We start from the raw sequence: 17,089 nt of genomic DNA, 5'->3' as shown, positions 1-17,089 counted from the left end.
TTTAAAACCTCCCTGTAAGACCCTCCAAATGCTTGTGTTAATTGTTGGGGCATTGTCAACAGATCATAGCAGAATTTGAGGATGTTATAATGAGAGAAAAATAAAGAAATCCTGTGTCTAGGTAGAAGAAACACTAGTGCAGAAATCATATCAATTAAAGGGGAAAAAAAAAATCTCATTGCCAAATATAAATCCCAAAGAAAGGAAGATAGTCATTACAATAATGATTATTATTATTATTACTAATATGAAAAGAGAAAAGCTTGGTTCTAAGTTCACTGGAAAGTTTCCCTTCAGTCTCGAGTAATTCTTCTCTAGAGCCTCCCAGGAGTGCAAGCCTATAATTTTAATTATGTCTTGGCATTGTCATAAAGCAAACAGCCTGCTCAGGTAGTATTTATTACCTGTTAGGAAGAATACTTATGAATATGCTTCACAAATTCCAACTGCAATCATCTGCAATAGGCCTCTTCAAGGACAGAAGGGGCAAGTTGGAATACACGTAGGAGAAAAGTTGCTCATTAAGAGAAGGTTTGTTATCCGGGAACATATAATTAAGGTGACGGTCTCAGCTTCTGTGACAGCCGACACTGGGATAGTTGTTTGATTGCTGCGTGGGTCAGGGATCAGCTCCTGCTACAAGATGTAGCCACATTAGTGTGTTAGTGAACAGGTTAGAAAGTAAATTACAGCTGCCTTTCTCAAGCACATTACTGTCGGTCTTCATTGTTTTGTTTTTACTGTACATCAGCAGGACTGTGGCTTCTGAAGACTTTGTGTGACAGGTTAGGCATTTTATCCTTTGAGTAAACAGTAATCATGGCGTGAAAAAAGTGGGGCATTGGAGAATTTTTCCTATTCTTTGAGAATTCCACTCTTCCTTTTTAGTTTGCTCCAAGGGCTCATTGGGGATACATATATTAAGCCCTTTAAATAGTTCATAATAAATCTTTGTCTCAGGCTGATTCTGACAGTTTTTTAAAGAGTCTTTTAAGAGAGAATCCTCAATCATTTGTTAATCCATGGGGTGATCTTCAGACTTCAGGAAAAAAATAACAGCCAGGGCTCTTGGGTAGTGAAAATACAATGTAGGAAAAAATATATAAATATGGAAAATCCCAAGAATATCACCTTACTAAGATTACTTACATGTTCTGCATGTATCTAAATGCTTTCTTTCTTCCTCAACAAGCCAAAAGGAGAAAGAAAAATAATTGTCAAAAGAGCAAGAATTTTTATTGATAATTTTGTTTTCGGACTTACATGCATCTCCTAAAATGTTAGACTTCAAATTGTGTGAGAGAGAATGTTCTTTTTAAAGTAAACTAATTCTCTTGGTAGAAAGATAATTTCTTCTTTGCCCTTGTTTCCCCTTTAAAACTACTTCTGTCTTCCCCTAAATTACTTACATACACACTGCTATTTTACCTGGTCAGGGAGAGGCATTCCACTTTTAGAGAAAGGATTGTAGATATTGGTTATTAGTGTCAACAAAAAACTTTGAAGGGCAAGACAGAGCTTTCAGAATGCAGACCTTTCTAGGTTGGCTTTATGTGTTTTAGCTGACACTTTAAGTATGAACTAGTTTGTTAATTATATTAGGTGTTCATAATTTAAAGAATATAACATGATTTTAGTACCAAAAAACAATATACAACACTTAAACCAGAAGAAAGTAAAAGCAATATTATCTACTATATAAATAATTAATATTGGTAATCATTACAATACCTATGCATTATTTGTGCGATGAATGGAAAATGTTTTCCAGTCTCTCTACAGAAGAAAAGAGTGCTGGATCTCAAGTGTTTTATGTATAAATCATGTACTATTGCAGGGAAACTTATTTGAATGGATTTGGTTTTGCTTGTAACAGAAATGATGAAGGAGGAAATGAAAGAACGCAAGTCATAGCTTTGAGTAAAACACGAGGATAAGCATCACGACAGGGGTATTTTCTCCAGGTATATAATCTGAACTGTTATGTCATTTCTAAAATGCAGCTTCTCAAGCTATTGAAAAATACTAAGAACTTTACTAATGACACGCAAATGGAGTTTGTTAGGAATAAATGCAATAATAAAATGGAGAAATGGGCAAAGGACAGCCTACTGTTATAGATGAATTTATTCTCACGTAAGGTCAAATAACTGAAGACCCAGAGCAAGGGCGACCATAAACACCTGGAGTCCCTGCGGGTGAGAAGATTACCCACAAAACAATTATGACAAATGCGGTGCGGGCGTTCAGCTTGCCGGCAACAAGGAATATGTGGTGCCAGTTTTTAAAATATTTATTTGGCATTATGAAATATTCAATTTAGACCCAGAAGCCATCTGATATAATGCTAAAGTGTTGATGTTAATAATATCAAGTATACCATTAGAGAGCTATATGTGAAGCAGGGAAAGGGGCAGGAATTAATATCAACCAATTTGCTTTGCACCCAGTTTGAGAAAAGGCCACTTCTACCCCATTTTCCCCATCCCCAGTAGCAATAGCCTTTATCTTTTTAAATTGAAGACAAGATGGTAATTCTACAGCAAGGCTAGTTGCAAACTATGTAAATGGAATCATTAAAAAATGACTGCTTTTTTATCTTTACCACTTGGGAAGATTATGCATAGCCTTGAAGAAAATATACAAATGACCTAACATTGAATTCAGATATGGAAATGATGCCTACACATATATTATGATGCCTACACATATATTAACTGACCAAGATCATAATGATGAAGCCCTGTCTTCCTCGCAGTAAAGCAGGGCTACTTCTGGCAAAAGATTAGAAGACTTTGTTTAGGTACTAAGATGGAGCAGTGGTCATTGAAGCTTATTGGGATCATAAGAGAAAGGAAAATTTGCTAAATTAAAGATGTCAAAAATAGATATTTGTTAGCAAAATAACATATATAGATAATTATTGGGTTATCTTCCATTTCTGGCTTCTCTAAATTATTGCAAAGTATAAATAATGTTACTAAAAATATTCTCCGATAAATAACCCTCAATCCTTTATTGATGATGGATTTAATACAGTGCTTCTAACTAAAAACGTTTTGAAAAATAACCACTTCAGATGCGCTGGAATGGAGCCATAATAAAACCAACAAATTCTAGCTGCTCAGTCGATTTCCTCCTATATGATAAAAAATAATAAATTAGCAGAAGATACTGATTCAGGAGATATTTGTGGAAACCTGCCAACCCAGGCTCTCCTCCACCCCCAGAACACACAACACTAACACAGGAAAATACAAATTGGCCATTGTGCTTAGACCCTGTATCTGAGAAGGCAAATTTGAAAAAGCTATATCATCACACCAACATTCACTTGGATTTTCAATTATTGCTTAGTTCCCTAACACTCTCCAATAAAGTTCTGGCCGTTCAGAACTTTCTCTCTGTCCAGCAGATGTATCTCAGGCCAACCTTCTAAACTCCTCCGTTCTTCACTGCTATTAACCACAGGACTTCTTTCATGCAAAACCCCTCCTCTGTGCTGCATAGAGTCCTCATTCTTCTAGGAGCTGGGTTGCCAGATTTAGCAAATAAAAATAGAGTATTCAGAAATTTATATGCATTATTTGAGGCATACTAAAAAAAAACAGTTGTTTATCTGAAATTCAAATTTAACAGGGTGTTCTATACTTTATCTGGGAACCCTAATCAGGAGTAAACTCTCCTGTAGCCACCATCTTTTCCACAAGCCCTGTCTGCCTCTTCACCCTTATGGAAATCTTTCTCCTTGGGAGGCCACTACTCCCGCACCTGCCGTAGAAGCCCTGGTTCCTATGTTTCTGACTCTCCCAGCGTGAAAGAGGAGTGGTCATCATACTTTGCCCCCACTGCCACTTCTGCACCATTTCCCCCAACATCATCACTTAAAAACTTCCTCTTAAAAAAAATAGCACCCATGGGCCGGCCCCGTGGTTTAGCGGTTAAGTGCGCGAGCTCCACTACTGGCGGCCCGGGGTTCGGATCCCGGGCGCGCACCACGCACCACTTCTCTGGCCATGCTGAGGCCTCGTCCCACATACAGCAACTAGAAGGATGTGCAACTATGACATACAGCTGTCTACTGCAGCTTTGGGGAAAAAAAAGGAGGAGGATTGGCAATAGATGTTAGCTCAGAGCCGGTCTTCCTCAGCAAAAAGAGGGGGATTAGCACGGATGTTAGCTCAGGGCTGATCTTCCTCGCAAACAAAAAAAAAAAACACATTGAAAAACAAAAAAAATAGCATCCTTTCCCTGTTCTCAATGCCATTGTCTGTCAACACCCACATCGCTCACCCACCTTCCTCAATGGCATCAGCTCACACTCTGCAGCCTTCCTGTTCTGCAGTCTCCTCAGGGAGGCAAACAGATGCCAGAATGCGAGTTTCCGGGATGGGTAACTATTCCACACACATTTCCTTGACTGCCAAAGCTCAAAAACTCTTTCTTTGACTTGCCTTTAGCCACCCATTGGCACAATCATACCTTGATCTTTAACCATGTTTCATTTTTAAGATGCCAAATATGTGTTTAAAAAAAATTTGAGAATAACTTTCTAAGGTACAAGAGCAACCAGAGAAGTTACAAAGAGAAAAATGTATAGACTTCTCCATATAAGATTTAAAACATACATGTGTCAGTGAACGTTGTAAACAGAAGTAAAAGGCAAACGAATGGGGAAATATTTGCAAGAAATATGTCAAAGATGATATCCTAGATATTCATAAGTATCTCATTCAGATTGATAAGAAAAACACTGAAAACCCAATTGGAAAATAGTCAGAGGACATAAATGTATGATTCATTGAAAAAATGCAAATGGCCAGTAAATATGTATCAAAACATTATTCAACTTCATTAGAAATAAAAATGCAAATTAAACGCAGGAGATGTTTTTACATATTGCTTTTGAGGGAGATCCCAGTAAAGTATCTTCTCCATATCTTCTGCTAACTTTACATTTTTTATCAGATAAGGACAAATATTTTAAGATGGCAGTCAATATGAACACCATCAAACATTGCTGATAAGCATGTAAACTGATACAGCACAACTTTTTGGAAATCAATTTGTACATATTAGCTTTAAAGAAAAGCTCACGTTCTTTGACCCAGTAATACTTCTTTCTAGAAATCCACCCTAAGAAATAAGAAAATTGAAGGAAGGTTAATTTCAAAGAAGTTCATCACCATGCAATGCAACATTACATAGCCAGCAAAAATAGTGTGTTTGAAAGTGATGTACTGGCATGGGCAAAGCAGATAGTATCATTTCTTTTTTTTTAAAAAAAAAAAGCTAATTTGCAACCAAGGTCTCTAGAGCCAACATCCTTTTATTCCCCAACAGTGTCTAATAATATTACAGCTATTATCACATAATAAGCTATGTCTTTTTTAACATTAAAAAATGTGGGAGACAGGTATGATCCCAAGTTTGAAGTAAATATGTAAATAAATAGCAAATAAGACTACAACAAAACATATCAGTGTTAATAGTGACTATAGCTGGGTGATAAGTTTCCTGGGGATTTTTTTTATTTTTTTTATTTATACTTTTTCATATTTTCCAAATTTTTCTATGCCCATAGAAAAAATAGAGATATAAACATAAACTTGTTTAAAGCAATAAATAACATTCTCACAAGTCATTCTCTGAACAAAACCCTCCTTATTGGCTGCCTCACCCATGTCACCACCTGCCCTGCCCTGTCATCCTTTCCTATTCCCCAGCTCATCACTGTCAGTGTTCACTCGCTTGTGTCTTAACCCTTTGGAATCTCTCACTGTGTTGACTTTCTTTCATTCCCATTGTCTATCTCCCATCCCTGGGAAAACCCACTGTCCTGAGCATTGCATGGAAAAACCACAAAGCCATTATTATTAGGGTACCCTACAAAATTAGTGCTCTGAGACGTCAGCCATGCAGCTTAGCCACTGTGTAATCTCATTACTTATTTTCTGTTTATCCTAGTGGTTTTTTGTTTTCCCCACGTGGGCTGCTCCATAGCTTTTTTTCACTTTCAAAATCCTCCCCTTCTCGTGCTTCCTTCCCCTGCTGAGATTAAATTGCTCAGTACCATTCGCATCACACTGCTCCCTCTGTCTCTCTCTCCCTCCCCCCGTCCATTTTTTCTCTCACATCCTTCTCCTTCTTCCTCATTTCCGAAGCTCACCTCTCTTTCTCTGTTACTGATTAAATTATCTCTTAGCATTTAAGTTCTTCAATTAGCATTTCTGATGTAGACAACTTTAAGCTCAGTCCCCTCAATCAGTAAACATACTCAGGTTTCTTTATTTTCATCACCAAAATTCACCAAAGAGACGTATATCATTTATTTACTCAATCTTTATCCCACTTTTCTACTGAAGTTGCTCTCTCTGGAGATCCCCAAAGAATTGGCAACACCAATGGGTACATCTGGGAGGCACAGGACACTGTGGACAATTCTGTCCAATAACTCCTTCTTTAGTTTCCTACATGTTAAATTATTTGTCTTTAGTATATGACATATTAATTTTGGACAGAAGTTCAAAGGGTAACATTTCTAGAATTTCTTTGTCACTAGTGCCTACTATCCAAATAATAGTTTTCTGTAAAGCCTTTTACCAGTCTGGAGTCATAAAGTTACAATGTGAATCGTGAACACGGAGGTGTGCTTGGTATCTTCACCCAGATGTCCACATGGCTTAGTCTCCTCTCAAATGCTGTCTCATCAGAGAGGCCCCTGTGACCACTCGACCAAAGTGTGGCCCTCATCACTCTCTAGCCCCTGACTCTGCATTGCTCTTCTTTATAGCATGAATCACTACCAGAAGTTATTGTATATTTTCCCCTGCTCCAAAATGTAAGCACTGCTATAAGTGGTCTTAGCGCATTATAGATACGCAAAAAGTATCTAGTTTAAGTAAGTGAACAAAGACTGAGTCATAATGAAACATCTGATGTGTGCTTACCTGTGCTATTGAAAATACTCATATTGTCTTTTAGGGCCATGTGCTCAGTAAGGGCAAGGAGATCCAGGGACAGGCGGAAGATCAACCTCTAAAAACTGAGAAGGTGCCTCTCAGTCCCACGCCTGCATGGGGAGAGGGACTTTGCGTATCAATGGTTTGAATCACTGCCTGATTCCTCAGCCAGTGCTGCAGAACTGCTTCTCTTCACATGGCATTGTTGTACTTAGTCACAGGGCTTTAAAGCAATGAAAAGGCAGAATGCGTTATGTGTGTGGTTGTGAGTGCCTCTGGAACCAGACTCCTCTGCCGAACTCCTTTTTAAAATATAGTATATCAACAACATCTGTGCCTAAGATGGTGACTTGGCCAGAATGCTGAAAAAATAAACATGGCAGTTCAGCTCGATACTGGCAACCAGTTACTGCCCCATGGACAGGCCACATGGAAGATTCATGTATATAAAAGAGTATATTAAAGTAAACTTACAAAAGCAAAGAGCAATCATTGCAACCATAATTTTTTCTTCCTCTTTGGGATTCTAATTTTAAAAGCATTAAAGAAGACAGCTGCTCATGCTGTGATATGCGCTAAACAGCCTGAAGGATGGAAAAAAATATATTTGTAGCTCATAATAACTATTGACCTTTCTGATATACAGTGTTCTCTGTGTTAGCTATTCGGTTCTATCAACAGTGAAGATTGAACATGACTTTTTAATAGAAAACATGGGGTTTCAAGCTGCCTTCACAAAGGTGTTTATGTATTGTTATTTTGCTTTGTACTACAAAGACTAAGTCCTGATGCCCTTTGTCTGACATCATGTTTGTCGTTAAAAAAAGAAAAGAAAGAAAGGAAGGAATAAAAAAAGGAAAGAAAAGAGGAAAACAAATCCTCAATGTTACTGAATATGTTTTGTATGAGGAATTGGCTCGTAACCACTTTATAGTCGTGATGAAAGCATTGCCACACTCGATCCCATACGCAATATTGGTAATGGAATCCAAGCAGCATCCCGGGAGGACGTGCTATATTTTTCTCCCAGAATAGATCCCTCAAGTGGCACCATTTATAGGGACTCTCCAATAAGATTGAAAACACTCGCCTGCAGTATTCATACCGCATGTTCTTGGGAGTGCACTGCAGAATGGGTCACACTGGATGTCATGTACTCTCAAAGGTTGTCTTTATGGTACCCAGTTTTTCCCCTTGAACTTTCCTGTTGCTTAGTAGTTGTGTATAGAAACACCCACTGGTAGCAGCTTGACTCTGACACTGTGTATATTTCCCCAGAGTGGTATCAGCCCAACACCGGCTGCGGAGCAGCGGGCGGCAGCGGAGCGGTCTCCTCTCCCCCAGGGGACAGCCTCACCAAGCAGCAACCCCTGCCAGGCGCAGGAAACCTGAAAGGCAACCTCATGCCTTGTGATTCTCATCCCAGGCAGGAGGATATTGCCGGGGAGTTTGTGCTGACAGGTGGTATGGGTTGGCAGATTATTATTTTTTTCCCTTTTTTTGGCAAATTATTTTTAATGTTATTATGAAAGAAGTTTATTACATCATTATTGAACCATAATTATTTTCACAGCTATGCTCTAGAGTTTCTGGTAATGATTCACAAGTTTCTAAACAAAGCTGAGGACTCGCAATGGAGTGGGAGCAGGAATCAACCCTAATGAGACTTAAATAAATTTGGCTTTTTCGTCGTACTCCAGAGCAAGCACTGAAGGTGACAGGGCTGATTGCTGAGCCAGAGCGTAATGGCTGGAACTGCATTTGCATGATGTCCAAAGGGAGGTACAACTTGTGTCCAAAGAAAATCGTGGGCACTGCCTCGCCACCAGTGGCCGAGGATCTCAGTCCAGTCTACTAAGGGCCATTACCTCCTTCAAAGTTGCCCTGGCACATGGTAGAGGCCAGGCCAGTGGGATGAAGAACAACTCTTAAAAGACAAAGAACAAAGTATTCTCTAATTCTGGGGAAAATCAGGCCAATCCTTTAACTACCAAACCCACTGGTTCGTGACTCAAAATAACACTTTGCAGAAAATGCTTCCTTAGAGATGAATACAAGGAGAGGACATAATGATTCCCTCTCCTCAAAAAAAAAAAAAAAAAAAAAAGACTTCTTGGGACAAGAAGTTTGGAATGAGAGAATGGCAGGGATAATGTGAATAATTCTTCTTAAAAGAAAGCATCTGAGTGTTACTTTATTCAGCATGCGAACTGAGCACCCACTTATGTAAAACACAGTCCTAGGCACTTGGGGGGATGAGGGAGGCTGGAGAAGAGCAGGGAATAGATACAAAGGCAAGCAAGACATCAGCACTGCCTTTCAAGATCTCATAGTCTTGGGCCGGCCCCGTGGCTTAGCGGTTAAGTGCGTGCGCTCTGCTGCTGGCGGCCCGGGTTCGGATCCCGGGCACGCACCGACACACCACTTCTCTGGCCATGCTGAGGCCGCGTCCCACATACAGCAACTAGAAGAATGTGCAGCTATGACATACAACTATCTACTGGGGATTTGGGGGGAAAAAATAAATAAATAAAATCTTTAAAAAAAAAAAAAAAAGATCTCATAGTCTTGTAGATGCCACTGTTGATAGCATCTTTTGCAAATTGCACATTTTAAAAAATCAGTTGAGCGTTTACCTTTGAAAACACAGACCTTGCTTACAAAAATCAGCATTGCAGGTAGTCCTCCCTGCATATGTGAATTCACAGTTTCTGACACTCTGCATTCCTTCTCACTGTCACACAAGTTTTACCCATGGTTGTCATATATCCAAACACAGACATGATTTTTCCAAAAAGAGGTTCTACATGGATGTTATATTACTTATCTATCATTGCATAATAAATTACCCCAAATATTGACAGCTTAAAAAAACCAAAGATATCTCACATAGTTTCTACATGTGAGGAATCCAGTAGCAGCTTATCCAGATAGTTCCAGCTCAGAATCTCTCATGAGGTTGCGATGGGGATGTCAGTCAGATCATGGTCACCTGAAGGCTTGACTAGGGTGAGAGGGTCCACTTCTGAGCTCACTCATGTGACTGTTAGGAGGAAGCCTCAGTTTCTAGCCACATTGGCCTTTACCTAGGGCTGCTCAAGTGTCCTCACAACATGGCAGCTTGCTTCCATCAGAGTGAATGACCCAGGAGAGAGTGATAAGGAAGCCACTCTGCCTGTTAAGGTCAGGGGAGACACTACCCATTCCCCCATGTGCTATTTATTAGAAGTAAGTCACCAAGTCTAGCCCACACGCAAGGGGAGAGGAAGTGGCTCCATCTTTTGGAAAGAGGAGTATTGGAGAATTTGTGGCATTTTATAATTACCACACTTGTCATCCTGGATAAACATAAAATCTGCTGGGACAATTTCTGTGAGAAAAGATTTATTTTTACCATGCTTGGCCTACTATTGGGAAACTAGGTTGGGAAGATCTTATTACATTACATTCAACATTTAATGAATATTAGTTATTGAATATATTAAATATATGTAAATATATATGTATATATGTGAATATATGTGTCTAATCATTGCTCTGGGCTCAAGGAACCATGCTAGGTGCTATAGTGTGTCAAAATTAGACCTGTCTGAGCCCTGCTGCCCTGGAATACTAGCATAGAAGATAAAATGAGGATATAAATAACTGTAAGAACAGTGTATTGGCAACATCATGACCTTTGGAGTCAGACAAACATATGTCATGTCTGTGTGCTCTGCCACTGACTATCTGGGACACTTGGGCAACATACCACCTCTTTTTATATAATAATAAAGATTTGGTATTTGTGTCAGTCAGTATGGGCTGTTATGCTGCAGTAAAAAACAATCCCAAATTACGACAAAGATTTATTTCTCTGAGGGTTGGCTGAGGGTTCTGCTCCATATTGTCTTCATTCCAAGACCCAAGCTGATGGAGCAGCCACTGTCTGAAATGTTGCCAGTCACCATGGCATAGGGAAAGAGAAAGTAGTACCTCATGACTGGCTCTTCTCAAAAATTCCACCTAGAAGTGACATGTGACTTTTGCTCACGTTTCATTGGCCACAGAAAGCCAGATGACTATACTTAACTTCCAAGTGGCTGAGGGAGTGCAGGAAAACTCTTGTAAAAAAATAAGCAACTTGTCACATACTTGACACATACTCATTCTAAAGTCCTAAAATACAGCAGTATCTGACAAAGCTAACAGCAGGTGCCAACGAAACAATTTGGCTTTATCAAGATAATTGCAAAACGAACCTACATCTCCCCCCTTGTCTTGTGAGATTCATTTTGGTTATTTGCACTTTGGTTTGTCCTATGTGGACAGAACATCTGAAAAAGGAAAGATTCATTTAGGCAATGAAGGGGAAAAAGAGTATATTTAACTTCATATCGTTTTTTTTTTTCCAATTATTTTACTGAGATCATAATGGTTTAGAACGTTATGTAATTTCAGGTGTACATTAGTATTTATCAGTTTTGTATAGACTGCATCATGCTTACCATCAGTAGTATAATTTTTATCCATCACCATACATATGTGCCCCTTTACCCCTTTTGCCCACTCCCAACCCCCTTCCCCTCTGGTAACCACTAATCTGTTCTCTTTATCCATGTGTTTATCTTCCACATATGAGTGAAATCACGTAGTGTTTGTCTTTCTCTGTCTGGCTTATTTCACTTAACATCATACCCTCAAGGTCCATCCATTTTAACTTCATATCTTAACAGCCTACCCCAACTCCATTTCTCCTTTAAAAGGAAATATACTTTGTTCACGATTGAAGAGTAACAAAGTTTTCTCAAAACTTACTTTTCTTTTCTGTCCCTCACACATCAGGATTTGGTGGCAGTTGGAGGGTTCTGACACTGGAATTGCACTGAAAACACTTGAAGTGTACTAAAAAAAAAGGCCTCCTTTATGCTGTGTCCTCATACTCTTGCGGAGACCCTGGAGAAAACACTGACGGTATTCAGAACGTACCGGCCCTAGCATTGCCAGTGAGAGCGAGATGGTTCTCAGCCACCTCCTCCTTCCCCACCTTCCCCACCACCTCGTGCCCCTACATAATGACGAGGCAGCAGCAACTACAATACCAGTTAGGGAATCATGAACAGATGTGGAATAACGCGGATACAATTTCACATTATGGTAGCATTTGCCAACATAAAAATTATTACAACTTTGCTATAAATTGTCCTGTAAATTTTACAAAATATGCAAAAACTGACATTTCAAGAGCTGAAATCATTTAGATTTATTAAAAAGTTGAGGCCCTTGAGATTCAGCAAAAGAGAGTATATTTCTTTATCTAGCTGTTGGTTGCGTAGGTCTTGTTTTGTGTTTGTTTTTCAGCTCCTTGTTTATAATTCATAGGTCAAAACCAGCCACATCTGGGCTTTGACCACTTCATCCAGTTTTGCTCATAAATTTCTCCTGTGTCTCAGGCAGCAGGTATAACTTCTCTGAATCCCAAATTTCTTATCAGAGCATGCAGCAATCATGGTCTGCCTCAAAAAGTTGACAGGAAAGCATTTGATATCTAGAAAGCACTCTAAAATGCTTCTTTGACATAGACAGGTTCCACAGTCTTTATAGAGCACCACTCCTAAGGATGCTTTTCTCACTTCTCCATATTCTCTTCACACACCCCTAACACACTCACACACACATACACACTTGCACGCCCTTTCTCCACTCAGTGCCACAGTCGTGTCGCACGTCACCAAGGCCATGCTTCCTAGGCTGTCTTTCAACAGAACCTTCATCAAAATCCGTGCTTCTCACCTGAGACACTTCGAAAGCTCCTCTCCTCAAGCTGCTGTTCTTGTCTGTCACATGCAGATAATACGTCTTTTTACATGAGAGACGCCATTGTCAGAGCCGGGATAACCAGAGTGTATTTGCTACCCTTGAGGAAACATGGCCATGGTGTGTGTGTGCTGTGAATGAGTTTGTTACTTGTCCCTTTGAAAGGGACAGTGTGGCGCATTATATCTGCCCCTATCCTCAGAGCTAGAAAGCCATATGGAATTAAAGCAGAAATCTTCATCAGAAATCAAACTCTTTATTAAGTTGCCCCTCCTTTTTCTCCCCAACCCCCCATACCCTCATGCTCTTGAAATAAAGCTTGAGGACTAGTTTAGATTTTAAATCTCAGCTTCAATGGGGCAAAACCTGACCTTAGCATTCCTCTCACACCAGTTGTCCTGGGTCTAATTAACGCCGCCCCAGTATGTTTAGGCAATGACTGTTGTAAAACATGGGGGGTGCTGTATTCACTGCCTCAGTCAGGGCGTGACTCAGGGTTCGGCCCCCACAGCTCATGAAAAGCTTGTGTCTGCATTTCGTCACCCAGCGGGAAGCACCCTTGCTGTGGTCTCTACTGTGCACACTAAGTGTTTTACTGTGCACTTCCACATACTGAAAACAATAATCATTTCTCCTGTGCCTGAATTCCTCACCCTGCTACAGTTCAGCAGTTCCTTCCTTACTGGGTCTGGATATCCGGGACCATAGCCCTAAAACATATTCCACTTCTCTGGGAAGTTTCATTTTTCCCCAGCTATTGCAAACACGATCTTGCTGAACAGAGCTGAATTTTTAAGACTGAGTTTGTGGTATGGATTCTGATGGCTTCACGTTAGTTCAAGTCTCTGAGGACCAGTGCCAATAAATGTGAAAGGGACAACAGTAGATTGGCATACTTTCCCATTTCCACCAGGATGAAAAACTGTTATAAATTAAGTCTAACCTTAAATGTATAATCTGTCCTTGGGAAGAAAAAAAAAAAAAAAGGATATAGCATCTTCAAGCTCTTGGCATCCCTTACGAGAAAAAATTGGTTCTAAAGGTCTCTGATCTTGTGTTTTAGTAAAATAGAACTGCACGGCTGACTGACAGTTCTGATCTAAAGCATTTACGTTTAAGTTTTGATCTCTCTGCTTTTGATTAAAACTAATGAGCTCATTTAATTCAAAATGGGAATCTCTGATAAGAGAAATAAGGTTGATGTGATTGGATTAGAGGGGCAAATTAAACTCTTAGAGCAGAAGTTTGTGCTTATATAGTGTATTAAAAAGCTGTTGGCGTATTATGGCGTGTTAGATGATGAGAAAAATTTCATAGTAATTCATATTTAATCAGAAGAAATGAAAGTACTAAATATAACATGGCTCTGCTTTTCCCTCGAGTGATAAAAAGCTGTACATTTAAAATGACATTAGATCCATGCTCTCTAAAACAAAAAAAAAGAAAATCTTAAGAGAGACACATAAGAAAGGGACACTTGTCAGTGATTCTATCACCCCAGAATAGATATGCCATAAATATGGGAAAATATAGTCATATTAAGACAAGAATGATATAAGAAAAACCCCAGAACACAAAGAGCAAGGTTTATGTTATTATAGTAGTTCTCATTCTTCCTTCATCCAAGCGTCGTTTAATATAAAAAATAGATATTTCTTTCCTTTGGAAATATATGGAATACATAATTTAAAAGACTGGTTTCCTATTTTTCTTTGTGTTTTAATAGTCATTTTCACTTACACTTAATTCTTAAATCTCTTCGTTACACATATTTCTTTACCTCTACCCCAGAGAAAATTAGTGTTAGCATAGAGCTGCTCAAAAGAAATCCTGTTTTGTTGTTGGACATATTTATTTTACTTTAAAACAAGAAAAACTTTAAAGTGCTATTTTGGAACAGTGAAATTAGACAGAGTATTTATTAGGCTTAAAAAACCCAAAATTAATTTCTTTTCAGGAAAATACTTACATTTATAAAATATCTTAGAGGCTTGTTTTTTAAAAAAAGCAGGTTTACATTGCCTTGTGGTCTGTTTGCATAAAGGGGTTTTTAGATCAGCAGGACTGCAAACTACCATTTTAAGTTTCATAACTAAAAAGGTATTCTACTTAGTCTAAAGCCATATCAAGGGAAAGCGTAACTATCTTGCTTAAGAGAGGAAACTGTTATTTTCTCATATCGGAAGCAGAGAAGTGAAAACACAGAGACTCTTTCCTATTTGGATGAGGGCAAGGGACAAGCTGCCATTAGTGACAGGAATGGAAAGTTGATACTGTGAGTAGTTTTTGTTTGTTTCTGTCTGCATACCCCATTGTCAGCCCTCTGTCTCGAGTCCGTTGAGAAGACCTCATGCTTGTTATTCCCCACAATGAAGGAAACCAGCTCAGGAGGGCAGGGACCCTGGCAGGATACAGCTCCCCAACCTTGGTGGTTCCGTGGCTCTCAGAACTCCCCAGTAGGCAAACGATACAAGAAGGGACGAGCAGGGAGAGTAAAGAGCAAGTCATCCTTACCCTTCATGAGAAGTGTCTCTGCCTGAGTCTTGGTTGATCCCAAAAATCTGTGGGGTCCTCTTCTTTCATGATCATTCTCTCCATGTGCACCGACCAAGCCTCAAGGTGTGCTACAATTACTTACTGACTATTAGACCCCACGCGGGGAGCTGCAGGAAGTTAAAAGGCCTGAAAAGCTCTTGCTAGAAACTGGAATGGAGTTATTTTGGATTCATTAATTTTTCTTTTTTATTTTCTGCAAAGTAAACATTTTCTAAATGAGGTAAATTGATTACGATGCTCTTAGCACCCATCAGTCGTTTATTTTTAGTGAACTCGAGGAGTGCACCTGAACATAGCTCTGAGGGGCTGTGTGGAGATCTAAATCATGTGTGTATGTATTTTTGTATTCTTCAGTGGAGTCAACCAGCCCCAGTCTGCTAACCACTGACAACACCCTTGAGCGTTCCTTTTTCATCCGAATGAAATCTACTCTGACCAAACGTGGCGTGCACATCAAATCATCAGGATATAAGGTAAGCTGGGCTCCTGGAGGGGAGAGACTTCTGTCTCAAGTCAACCCTGGGTCATTTGCGCTGAGTGTCCCCGCCGCTTTGGGTCTGTATAATTAATACATGTAGTCTTGAGCCACCCATAGGATTCTTAGTTATCTTCCTGTCTCAAGGTAGGGGATTCATAACAACTCTCATTCTCACTGCAGACAGTGCTGGTGCACTAAATGCCTCAATATAGTGTCTTTCCTTAAAACACTTGTTAATAATGCACCAAGTGCTTCAGCACATGCTAGAAATTCACTTTGATGAAGAAAGTGAGCCAAATTCACATCAGTCCTTAAGATGAGTGTTCTAGAACTACTACCTATACAAATTCCACTTTTCCCACTTCCCCCATCAAATTCCCTCTTTCTCTTTAGAGAAAGACTGTCCATTTTAATAACACGTTGGACACCAAGATTCATACACATAGATAAGAAAATCAGGTTGGATGTCAGAAATCTTAATATTGATATTACAAGTATTGAACACTTGGTCATACCTTAGCATACATAGAATACTCAACATACAGAGTATATTTTTTCCCACAATAGCAAAGACCAAGTCTGGAGTCATAATCTGCGTTATTATCATTTTAAGGTTAAGGATATAAAAGCCTTCTAATCTCAGGAAATTCCAACATTTCAGTTACTATAGCAACATAAATTAAGACCTATGAAATTTATGAAACGCCTTTGGCAACCTGAATCTTATCAATTTTACAACACACTAACCAGTCTCTCAAACAATATTTATTATATGTGGGAGGGCAAACAGAAACGGAATGTACGGTAGATGTGGCCAGCACGACTTTTCCCAATTTGAGAGTTAGAGCCGCTGATAGCTCAGTTCTTTAGGGTGACCACAGCATTGTCAGGGATGGTAATAGTCATCAGCAGGCCTTGAAACCTTATATAAGTCATCAGGAGACTAGCAGCTGCATAAAAGTCAGAGTCAGGCACTTTCTTTGACATGAGTTCCTCAGAAAAAAAAGAAAGGAGGTGGGGAAGCAGGCCCTTCCGTGAACAACCTTTAGCTGAGCTGTCCTACAGTCTGAAAGGCACACGTGGAGCATCCTTAACCTTTAACAGAGTTCGAAGCAAAGGCAAGACACCTGGGCAGCTCCGCCTGCGGTTACAAAGGGATGTGTTGGAGGAAAAAAACAGACTCTATCCTTAGGACTGTTTTGTATTTTCCTGTCTTGCTGAACACAATATATTTATTAGTTGTTAACTGTGTAGCATTAGCAAGTTTGGAATTCTATAAGCTATAAGTGTAGCGATT

General features: G+C 39.4%; 1 protein-coding gene across 1 annotated transcript in view; it reads left to right on the top strand.

Moving 5' to 3' along the window:
* Positions 1–17,089, top strand: part of NPAS3 (neuronal PAS domain protein 3) — an 827,327-nt gene that overhangs the window by 738,001 nt on the left and 72,237 nt on the right. Inside the window, exon 6 of the mRNA XM_087422742.1 lies at positions 15,669–15,787. Coding sequence (XP_087278868.1) covers positions 15,669–15,787 — 119 coding nt within the window. The remainder of the gene's footprint in view (positions 1–15,668; positions 15,788–17,089) is intronic.

This window comes from Ceratotherium simum, chromosome 3 (assembly GCF_057802395.1).
Source record: "Ceratotherium simum simum isolate JZ-2026a chromosome 3, ASM5780239v1, whole genome shotgun sequence".
NCBI classification, from domain to species: domain Eukaryota; kingdom Metazoa; phylum Chordata; class Mammalia; order Perissodactyla; family Rhinocerotidae; genus Ceratotherium; species Ceratotherium simum.
This window is presented reverse-complemented; position numbering and strand designations above follow the sequence as displayed.